We start from the raw sequence: 12,316 nt of genomic DNA on the forward strand, positions 1-12,316 counted from the left end.
TTTCCGACATTTCAGACATTTTAAATAACACTTTCGCGCTCTCGGCGTTAAAAAAAAAATCATACCCCAGATGCTTTCGGCGCTTTGTGCGCCTATGCGGTAAGACCGAAAAAGTGTACACTTTTTTGACTGTCCTGACAATAATTGAAGGCGCACGTATTTAACTTTGGTATCACTGTGTTCGCAATAAAATTGTCTATAAGAACATATCTATAAAATGCCGCCAAAGCATAAGGATTATCAACACCAAATAAAAAACTATTCAGATCACAAGCCGAGAGTGCCAAACAGCAACAAAATGTTTCCACTCTCTTAATAGTTGCGAAGCCTACAGTTGTCCTACATCGCTAATTGTGGTATCATTGGAATCGCAATAAAATTTTCTACACGGACATATGCATATAAATATAGATTCAATGTCGTAGCCCACCCATGCGAGCGGCGCACAACTAAACTACTGGACCAGCAGCTCCCGGGCCAGCCACTCAAGGTCACAGACAACACCTCTCAACCCAGCCAGCCAGCCGTCCTCACTCACGCCGCCAGCAGCCACCCCTGATAGCACTGTTGCAGCCCTGATACACTTCGCAACGGCGCTCTCAGGTGGAGATCTCAGACTACGATATGAAATACTCAAGGAACTATACAAGGAGAACAACCTACCACCGTTTGTGATACCAGAGGCCATGTTCACCTGCTCTACTACAACATAGGCCAACCCTACACCAGCAAACCCGACTACGGCAAACGACAGCACTCCGACGGCTTCTCAACCGATCTCAACATCTGCTGAACCATCAACTGTCATCGCACCTGAACCCAAAGTGACTACCAGCATAGCAGCCCCGAAATTGTTCAACCCATACACTACTGTCATGAGTTTTGTCGAAGAAAACGCTGACCCAAGAATGCAAGAATTTCATGTACCACTGAGGGACCCAGTATATGGAAACGAGGAGGGCGACGGCTTCGAATTGTCAGAATACGACCAAGAATCGATCTACCCAGTAAGCCTAGAAGGTCTGCAATCCCCACGCAGATTCCTGATTCACGACCCCAAGGACACAGAAGAACCATTGTCAATCCTGGACGTGGAAGCAGGAACAATAACGAAGAAACACAGAAACGGCGAGGAAACTGTTACCAGGGTAGTAACACCCATGATGACCCTGATGTGCAACAGCGTATGGCGAGCAGCAAGAGAAGACTTGAACGAATATGTGAAAGCGACAAGACCCACACCTTCACCAAGCACGCCAACAGACCAAACTCCACGCAAAAGAACAAAGAAAAATAACCAGCCTAGCTTCAGCACCAGATTCGCCCGAAGGTAGCCGCCTTCACCCCCCCCCTCTTTAGGGGTATAGGGACCTAATTTTGCTCGTTTTGAGGTGGTGGAACCCCTGCAAGCTTCGGAGCAGACCAACGTGCAAGACAGAAGACGGAAGACTCCAGCTTCAAAGAAGAAAGAAGACTTCAGCTTCAAAGAAGAAAGAAGACTTCAACTCCTAAGAAGAAAGAAGACTCCACACATCATGAGGAAAGAAGACCTCACACCGCCGCCCCTCCCTCTGGACCCTGCCCGCCAAGCCTAAGCCGACCAGGTGTTCAAGTAGCCTCATATTCAGCCGCGCAGCTGGGTCTAGCCCTGGCTCTATCTCTACAACTACCGACGCTTCCTCTCACCCAAGCTATTCTTTACTTATACCCACTTCAAAGCTCACCCGAAGGGTATCTTGTCCTATATTTAATTCGATTCGAGCCCACCCAAAACAGTGTGGGAAGTGGCCGAAGTGTTACCCGCGGCGGCATATGGGCGAAACTCGCTTTGAAAAGTGTATATTCAATTCACTGTCCTGACATTATTTGTCGATGTATGTATTTCATTTTTGTACCAATGTGCTCGCAATAGTATGTTCTATAAGAACGTAGGTATTAATGGTCACATAAGGATGCGTTCGACCGGCAACATTTATAAAAACTACGTCGATTATACTCGTCGTGTCAATAATACAATTGTTTTACCACGATGATTCACTGCCACGCCGTTTTCTTTATTAAGCTGTTCGGCTATTAGAGAAAACAAAAATTTCATGGCAAACATTTGTAAACTATTCCCAAGTTGATCGGATAATAATTTTTTTTTTTTTTTTTGAGATATATACAAGAGTTGTTACATTCATGTACAGCCACTAGTACACGTAGCGTTTCGGGCAGGTCCCTGGAATACGATCCCCTGCCGCGAAGAATCGTTTTTTCATCCAAGTACACATTTTACTGTTGCGTTAAACAGAGGCTACAGTTAAGGAATTGCGCCCAGTAAATCCTCCCCGGCCAGGATACGAACCCATGACATAGCGCTCGCGGAACGCCAGGCGAGTGTCTTACCACTACACCACGGAGACTGTAAATGGATTTTATACAAATATTTTTGCTCGTGACTCCCGAGAGGGGCACGCGTGCGGTGTGATTAATAATATTGGTGACAACGACGGTCTGCAGGAATGCGCCAAAGTGTTTAAAAACTGCAGGGGGGTTTGGGCAAAATATGACCCATCGTCGTTTTCAGTAATTGGCATATTTTCGGTATGAAAAGTCGTAATTTGAAACTGAAAATAGGTGCAGAGAGTCAGAATTCGGCTCAAAAATCACGCTCAGGAGTCAAATTTCCGACATTTCAGACATTTTAAAAACTGCAGGGGGGTTTGGGCAAGATATGACCCATCGCCGTTTACAGTAATTGGCATATTTTCGGTATGAAACGTCGTAATTTGAAACTGAAAATAGGTGCAGAGAGTCAGAATTCGGCTCAAAAATCACGCTCAGGAGTCAAATTTCCGACATTTCAGACATTTTAAATAACACTTTCGCGCTCTCGGCGTTAAAAAAAAAATCATACCCCAGATGCTTTCGGCGCTTTGTGCGCCTATGCGGTAAGACCGAAAAAGTGTACACTTTTTTGACTGTCCTGACAATAATTGAAGGCGCACGTATTTAACTTTGGTATCACTGTGTTCGCAATAAAATTGTCTATAAGAACATATCTATAAAATGCCGCCAAAGCATAAGGATTATCAACACCAAATAAAAAACTATTCAGATCACAAGCCGAGAGTGCCAAACAGCAACAAAATGTTTCCACTCTCTTAATAGTTGCGAAGCCTACAGTTGTCCTACATCGCTAATTGTGGTATCATTGGAATCGCAATAAAATTTTCTACACGGACATATGCATATAAATATAGATTCAATGTCGTAGCCCACCCATGCGAGCGGCGCACAACTAAACTACTGGACCAGCAGCTCCCGGGCCAGCCACTCAAGGTCACAGACAACACCTCTCAACCCAGCCAGCCAGCCGTCCTCACTCACGCCGCCAGCAGCCACCCCTGATAGCACTGTTGCAGCCCTGATACACTTCGCAACGGCGCTCTCAGGTGGAGATCTCAGACTACGATATGAAATACTCAAGGAACTATACAAGGAGAACAACCTACCACCGTTTGTGATACCAGAGGCCATGTTCACCTGCTCTACTACAACATAGGCCAACCCTACACCAGCAAACCCGACTACGGCAAACGACAGCACTCCGACGGCTTCTCAACCGATCTCAACATCTGCTGAACCATCAACTGTCATCGCACCTGAACCCAAAGTGACTACCAGCATAGCAGCCCCGAAATTGTTCAACCCATACACTACTGTCATGAGTTTTGTCGAAGAAAACGCTGACCCAAGAATGCAAGAATTTCATGTACCACTGAGGGACCCAGTATATGGAAACGAGGAGGGCGACGGCTTCGAATTGTCAGAATACGACCAAGAATCGATCTACCCAGTAAGCCTAGAAGGTCTGCAATCCTCACGCAGATTCCTGATTCACGACCCCAAGGACACAGAAGAACCATTGTCAATCCTGGACGTGGAAGCAGGAACAATAACGAAGAAACACAGAAACGGCGAGGAAACTGTTACCAGGGTAGTAACACACATGAAGACCCTGATGTGCAACAGCGTATGGCGAGCAGCAAGAGAAGACTTGAACGAATATGTGAAAGCGACAAGACCCACACCTTCACCAAGCACGCCAACAGACCAAACTCCACGCAAAAGAACAAAGAAAAATAACCAGCCTAGCTTCAGCACCAGATTCGCCCGAAGGTAGCCGCCTTCACCCCCCCCCCTCTTTAGGGGTATAGGGACCTAATTTTGCTCGTTTTGAGGTGGTGGAACCCCTGCAAGCTTCGGAGCAGACCAACGTGCAAGACAGAAGACGGAAGACTCCAGCTTCAAAGAAGAAAGAAGACTTCAGCTTCAAAGAAGAAAGAAGACTTCAACTCCTAAGAAGAAAGAAGACTCCACACATCATGAGGAAAGAAGACCTCACACCGCCGCCCCTCCCTCTGGACCCTGCCCGCCAAGCCTAAGCCGACCAGGTGTTCAAGTAGCCTCATATTCAGCCGCGCAGCTGGGTCTAGCCCTGGCTCTATCTCTACAACTACCGACGCTTCCTCTCACCCAAGCTATTCTTTACTTATACCCACTTCAAAGCTCACCCGAAGGGTATCTTGTCCTATATTTAATTCGATTCGAGCCCACCCAAAACAGTGTGGGAAGTGGCCGAAGTGTTACCCGCGGCGGCATATGGGCGAAACTCGCTTTGAAAAGTGTATATTCAATTCACTGTCCTGACATTATTTGTCGATGTATGTATTTCATTTTTGTACCAATGTGCTCGCAATAGTATGTTCTATAAGAACGTAGGTATTAATGGTCACATAAGGATGCGTTCGACCGGCAACATTTATAAAAACTACGTCGATTATACTCGTCGTGTCAATAATACAATTGTTTTACCACGATGATTCACTGCCACGCCGTTTTCTTTATTAAGCTGTTCGGCTATTAGAGAAAACGAAAATTTCATGGCAAACATTTGTAAACTATTCCCAAGTTGATCGGATAATAATTTTTTTTTTTTTTGAGATATATACAAGAGTTGTTACATTCATGTACAGCCACTAGTACACGTAGCGTTTCGGGCAGGTCCCTGGAATACGATCCCCTGCCGCGAAGAATCGTTTTTTCATCCAAGTACACATTTTACTGTTGCGTTAAACAGAGGCTACAGTTAAGGAATTGCGCCCAGTAAATCCTCCCCGGCCAGGATACGAACCCATGACATAGCGCTCGCGGAACGCCAGGCGAGTGTCTTACCACTACACCACGGAGACTGTAAATGGATTTTATACAAATATTTTTGCTCGTGACTCCCGAGAGGGGCACGCGTGCGGTGTGATTAATAATATTGGTGACAACGACGGTCTGCAGGAATGCGCCAAAGTGTTTAAAAACTGCAGGGGGGTTTGGGCAAAATATGACCCATCGTCGTTTTCAGTAATTGGCATATTTTCGGTATGAAAAGTCGTAATTTGAAACTGAAAATAGGTGCAGAGAGTCAGAATTCGGCTCAAAAATCACGCTCAGGAGTCAAATTTCCGACATTTCAGACATTTTAAAAACTGCAGGGGGGTTTGGGAAAAATATGACCCATCGCCGTTTACAGTAATTGGCATATTTTCGGTATGAAACGTCGTAATTTGAAACTGAAAATAGGTGCAGAGAGTCAGAATTCGGCTCAAAAATCACGCTCAGGAGTCAAATTTCCGACATTTCAGACATTTTAAATAACACTTTCGCGCTCTCCGCGTTCAAAAAAAAAATCATACCCCAGATGCTTTCGGCGCTTCGCGCGCCTATGCGGTAAGACCGAAAAAGTGTACACTTTTTTGACTGTCCTGACAATAATTGAAGGCGCACGTATTTAACTTTGGTATCACTGTGTTCGCAATAAAATTGTCTATAAGAACATATCTATAAAATGCTGCCAAAGCATAAGGATTATCAACACCAAATAAAAAACTATTCAGATCACTAGCCGAGAGCGCCAAACAGCAACAAAATGTTTCCACTCTCTTAATAGTTGCGAAGCCTACAGTTGTCCTACATCGCTAATTGTGGTATCATTGGAATCGCAATAAAATTCTCTACACGGACATATGCATATAAATATAGATTCAATGTCGTAGCCCACCCATGCGAGCGGCGCACAACTAAACTACTGGACCAGCAGCTCCCGGGCCAGCCACTCAAGGTCACAGACAACACCTCTCAACCCAGCCAGCCAGCCGTCCTCACTCACGCCGCCAGCAGCCACCCCTGATAGCACTGTTGCAGCCCTGATACACTTCGCAACGGCGCTCTCAGGTGGAGATCTCAGACTACGATATGAAATACTCAAGGAACTATACAAGGAGAACAACCTACCACCGTTTGTGATACCAGAGGCCATGTTCACCTGCTCTACTACAACATAGGCCAACCCTACACCAGCAAACCCGACTACGGCAAACGACAGCACTCCGACGGCTTCTCAACCGATCTCAACATCTGCTAAACCATCAACTGTCATCGCACCTGAACCCAAAGTGACTACCAGCATAGCAGCCCCGAAATTGTTCAACCCATACACTACTGTCATGAGTTTTGTCGAAGAAAACGCTGACCCAAGAATGCAAGAATTTCATGTACCACTGAGGGACCCAGTATATGGAAACGAGGAGGGCGACGGCTTCGAATTGTCAGAATACGACCAAGAATCGATCTACCCAGTAAGCCTAGAAGGTCTGCAATCCCCACGCAGATTCCTGATTCACGACCCCAAGGACACAGAAGAACCATTGTCAATCCTGGACGTGGAAGCAGGAACAATAACGAAGAAACACAGAAACGGCGAGGAAACTGTTACCAGGGTAGTAACACCCATGATGACCCTGATGTGCAACAGCGTATGGCGAGCAGCAAGAGAAGACTTGAACGAATATGTGAAAGCGACAAGACCCACACCTTCACCAAGCACGCCAACAGACCAAACTCCACGCAAAAGAACAAAGAAAAATAACCAGCCTAGCTTCAGCACCAGATTCGCCCGAAGGTAGCCGCCTTCACCCCCCCCCTCTTTAGGGGTATAGGGACCTAATTTTGCTCGTTTTGAGGTGGTGGAACCCCTGCAAGCTTCGGAGCAGACCAACGTGCAAGACAGAAGACGGAAGACTCCAGCTTCAAAGAAGAAAGAAGACTTCAGCTTCAAAGAAGAAAGAAGACTTCAACTCCTAAGAAGAAAGAAGACTCCACACATCATGAGGAAAGAAGACCTCACACCGCCGCCCCTCCCTCTGGACCCTGCCCGCCAAGCCTAAGCCGACCAGGTGTTCAAGTAGCCTCATATTCAGCCGCGCAGCTGGGTCTAGCCCTGGCTCTATCTCTACAACTACCGACGCTTCCTCTCACCCAAGCTATTCTTTACTTATACCCACTTCAAAGCTCACCCGAAGGGTATCTTGTCCTATATTTAATTCGATTCGAGCCCACCCAAAACAGTGTGGGAAGTGGCCGAAGTGTTACCCGCGGCGGCATATGGGCGAAACTCGCTTTGAAAAGTGTATATTCAATTCACTGTCCTGACATTATTTGTCGATGTATGTATTTCATTTTTGTACCAGTGTGCTCGCAATAGTATGTTCTATAAGAACGTAGGTATTAATGGTCACATAAGGATGCGTTCGACCGGCAACATTTATAAAAACTACGTCGATTATACTCGTCGTGTCAATAATACAATTGTTTTACCACGATGATTCACTGCCACGCCGTTTTCTTTATTAAGCTGTTCGGCTATTAGAGAAAACGAAAATTTCATGGCAAACATTTGTAAACTATTCCCAAGTTGATCGGATAATAATTTTTTTTTTTTTTGAGATATATACAAGAGTTGTTACATTCATGTACAGCCACTAGTACACGTAGCGTTTCGGGCAGGTCCCTGGAATACGATCCCCTGCCGCGAAGAATCGTTTTTTCATCCAAGTACACATTTTACTGTTGCGTTAAACAGAGGCTACAGTTAAGGAATTGCGCCCAGTAAATCCTCCCCGGCCAGGATACGAACCCATGACATAGCGCTCGCGGAACGCCAGGCGAGTGTCTTACCACTACACCACGGAGACTGTAAATGGATTTTATACAAATATTTTTGCTCGTGACTCCCGAGAGGGGCACGCGTGCGGTGTGATTAATAATATTGGTGACAACGACGGTCTGCAGGAATGCGCCAAAGTGTTTAAAAACTGCAGGGGGGTTTGGGCAAAATATGACCCATCGTCGTTTTCAGTAATTGGCATATTTTCGGTATGAAAAGTCGTAATTTGAAACTGAAAATAGGTGCAGAGAGTCAGAATTCGGCTCAAAAATCACGCTCAGGAGTCAAATTTCCGACATTTCAGACATTTTAAAAACTGCAGGGGGGTTTGGGCAAAATATGACCCATCGCCGTTTACAGTAATTGGCATATTTTCGGTATGAAACGTCGTAATTTGAAACTGAAAATAGGTGCAGAGAGTCAGAATTCGGCTCAAAAATCACGCTCAGGAGTCAAATTTCAGACATTTTAAATAACACTTTCGCGCTCTCGGCGTTCAAAAAAAAATCATACCCCAGATGCTATAGGCGCTTCGCGCGCCTATGCGGTAAGACCGAAAAAGTGTACACTTTTTTGACTGTCCTGACAATAATTGAAGGCGCACGTATTTAACTTTGGTATCACTGTGTTCGCAATAAAATTGTCTATAAGAACATATCTATAAAATGCCGCCAAAGCATAAGGATTATCAACACCAAATAAAAAACTATTCAGATCACTAGCCGAGAGTGCCAAACAGCAACAAAATGTTTCCACTCTCTTAATAGTTGCGAAGCCTACAGTTGTCCTACATCGCTAATTGTGGTATCATTGGAATCGCAATAAAATTCTCTACACGGACATATGCATATAAATATAGATTCAATGTCGTAGCCCACCCATGCGAGCGGCGCACAACTAAACTACTGGACCAGCAGCTCCCGGGCCAGCCACTCAAGGTCACAGACAACACCTCTCAACCCAGCCAGCCAGCCGTCCTCACTCACGCCGCCAGCAGCCACCCCTGATAGCACTGTTGCAGCCCTGATACACTTCGCAACGGCGCTCTCAGGTGGAGATCTCAGACTACGATATGAAATACTCAAGGAACTATACAAGGAGAACAACCTACCACCGTTTGTGATACCAGAGGCCATGTTCACCTGCTCTACTACAACATAGGCCAACCCTACACCAGCAAACCCGACTACGGCAAACGACAGCACTCCGACGGCTTCTCAACCGATCTCAACATCTGCTGAACCATCAACTGTCATCGCACCTGAACCCAAAGTGACTACCAGCATAGCAGCCCCGAAATTGTTCAACCCATACACTACTGTCATGAGTTTTGTCGAAGAAAACGCTGACCCAAGAATGCAAGAATTTCATGTACCACTGAGGGACCCAGTATATGGAAACGAGGAGGGCGACGGCTTCGAATTGTCAGAATACGACCAAGAATCGATCTACCCAGTAAGCCTAGAAGGTCTGCAATCCCCACGCAGATTCCTGATTCACGACCCCAAGGACACAGAAGAACCATTGTCAATCCTGGACGTGGAAGCAGGAACAATAACGAAGAAACACAGAAACGGCGAGGAAACTGTTACCAGGGTAGTAACACCCATGATGACCCTGATGTGCAACAGCGTATGGCGAGCAGCAAGAGAAGACTTGAACGAATATGTGAAAGCGACAAGACCCACACCTTCACCAAGCACGCCAACAGACCAAACTCCACGCAAAAGAACAAAGAAAAATAACCAGCCTAGCTTCAGCACCAGATTCGCCCGAAGGTAGCCGCCTTCACCCCCCCCCCCTCATTAGGGGTATAGGGACCTAATTTTGCTCGTTTTGAGGTGGTGGAACCCCTGCAAGCTTCGGAGCAGACCAACGTGCAAGACAGAAGACGGAAGACTCCAGCTTCAAAGAAGAAAGAAGACTTCAGCTTCAAAGAAGAAAGAAGACTTCAACTCCTAAGAAGAAAGAAGACTCCACACATCATGAGGAAAGAAGACCTCACACCGCCGCCCCTCCCTCTGGACCCTGCCCGCCAAGCCTAAGCCGACCAGGTGTTCAAGTAGCCTCATATTCAGCCGCGCAGCTGGGTCTAGCCCTGGCTCTATCTCTACAACTACCGACGCTTCCTCTCATCCAAGCTATTCTTTACTTATACCCACTTCAAAGCTCACCCGAAGGGTATCTTGTCCTATATTTAATTCGATTCGAGCCCACCCAAAACAGTGTGGGAAGTGGCCGAAGTGTTACCCGCGGCGGCATATGGGCGAAACTCGCTTTGAAAAGTGTATATTCAATTCACTGTCCTGACATTATTTGTCGATGTATGTATTTCATTTTTGTACCAATGTGCTCGCAATAGTATGTTCTATAAGAACGTAGGTATTAATGGTCACATAAGGATGCGTTCGACCGGCAACATTTATAAAAACTACGTCGATTATACTCGTCGTGTCAATAATACAATTGTTTTACCACGATGATTCACTGCCACGCCGTTTTCTTTATTAAGCTGTTCGGCTATTAGAGAAAACAAAAATTTCATGGCAAACATTTGTAAACTATTCCCATGTTGATCGGATAATATTTTTTTTTTTTTTGAGATATATACAAGAGTTGTTACATTCATGTACAGCCACTAGTACACGTAGCGTTTCGGGCAGGTCCCTGGAATACGATCCCCTGCCGCGAAGAATCGTTTTTTCATCCAAGTACACATTTTACTGTTGCGTTAAACAGAGGCTACAGTTAAGGAATTGCGCCCAGTAAATCCTCCCCGGCCAGGATACGAACCCATGACATAGCGCTCGCGGAACGCCAGGCGAGTGTCTTACCACTACACCACGGAGACTGTAAATGGATTTTATACAAATATTTTTGCTCGTGACTCCCGAGAGGGGCACGCGTGCGGTGTGATTAATAATATTGGTGACAACGACGGTCTGCAGGAATGCGCCAAAGTGTTTAAAAACTGCAGGGGGGTTTGGGCAAAATATGACCCATCGTCGTTTTCAGTAATTGGCATATTTTCGGTATGAAAAGTCGTAATTTGAAACTGAAAATAGGTGCAGAGAGTCAGAATTCGGCTCAAAAATCACGCTCAGGAGTCAAATTTCCGACATTTCAGACATTTTAAAAACTGCAGGGGGGTTTGGGCAAGATATGACCCATCGCCGTTTACAGTAATTGGCATATTTTCGGTATGAAACGTCGTAATTTGAAACTGAAAATAGGTGCAGAGAGTCAGAATTCGGCTCAAAAATCACGCTCAGGAGTCAAATTTCCGACATTTCAGACATTTTAAATAACACTTTCGCGCTCTCAGCGTTAAAAAAAAATCATACCCCAGATGCTTTCGGCGCTTTGTGCGCCTATGCGGTAAGACCGAAAAAGTGTACACTTTTTTGACTGTCCTGACAATAATTGAAGGCGCACGTATTTAACTTTGGTATCACTGTGTTCGCAATAAAATTGTCTATAAGAACATATCTATAAAATGCCGCCAAAGCATAAGGATTATCAACACCAAATAAAAAACTATTCAGATCACAAGCCGAGAGTGCCAAACAGCAACAAAATGTTTCCACTCTCTTAATAGTTGCGAAGCCTACAGTTGTCCTACATCGCTAATTGTGGTATCATTGGAATCGCAATAAAATTTTCTACACGGACATATGCATATAAATATAGATTCAATGTCGTAGCCCACCCATGCGAGCGGTGCACAACTAAACTACTGGACCAGCAGCTCCCGGGCCAGCCACTCAAGGTCACAGACAACACCTCTCAACCCAGCCAGCCAGCCGTCCTCACTCACGCCGCCAGCAGCCACCCCTGATAGCACTGTTGCAGCCCTGATACACTTCGCAACGGCGCTCTCAGGTGGAGATCTCAGACTACGATATGAAATACTCAAGGAACTATACAAGGAGAACAACCTACCACCGTTTGTGATACCAGAGGCCATGTTCACCTGCTCTACTACAACATAGGCCAACCCTACACCAGCAAACCCGACTACGGCAAACGACAGCACTCCGACGGCTTCTCAACCGATCTCAACATCTGCTGAACCATCAACTGTCATCGCACCTGAACCCAAAGTGACTACCAGCATAGCAGCCCCGAAATTGTTCAACCCATACACTACTGTCATGAGTTTTGTCGAAGAAAACGCTGACCCAAGAATGCAAGAATTTCATGTACCACTGAGGGACCCAGTATATGGAAACGAGGAGGGCGACGGCTTCGAATTGTCAGAATACGACCAAGAAT

The 12,316-nt window shown here is 45.8% G+C and overlaps 1 protein-coding gene across 1 annotated transcript; it reads left to right on the plus strand.

The window, feature by feature from the left end:
- The first annotated feature begins 875 nt into the window (after nucleotides 1–875).
- On the plus strand, nucleotides 876–12,033 carry LOC138356699 (mucin-17-like). Its single transcript, XM_069312897.1, has 5 exons — nucleotides 876–1,184; nucleotides 3,548–3,982; nucleotides 6,381–6,851; nucleotides 9,203–9,673; nucleotides 11,746–12,033. Exons 1-5 carry the CDS (start codon nucleotides 876–878, stop codon nucleotides 12,031–12,033), a joined length of 1,974 nt encoding a protein of 657 aa, XP_069168998.1.
- Nucleotides 12,034–12,316: the final 283 nt, after the last annotated feature.

The sequence above is a fragment of the Procambarus clarkii genome, chromosome 73 (genome assembly GCF_040958095.1).
Source record: "Procambarus clarkii isolate CNS0578487 chromosome 73, FALCON_Pclarkii_2.0, whole genome shotgun sequence".
NCBI classification, from domain to species: domain Eukaryota; kingdom Metazoa; phylum Arthropoda; class Malacostraca; order Decapoda; family Cambaridae; genus Procambarus; species Procambarus clarkii.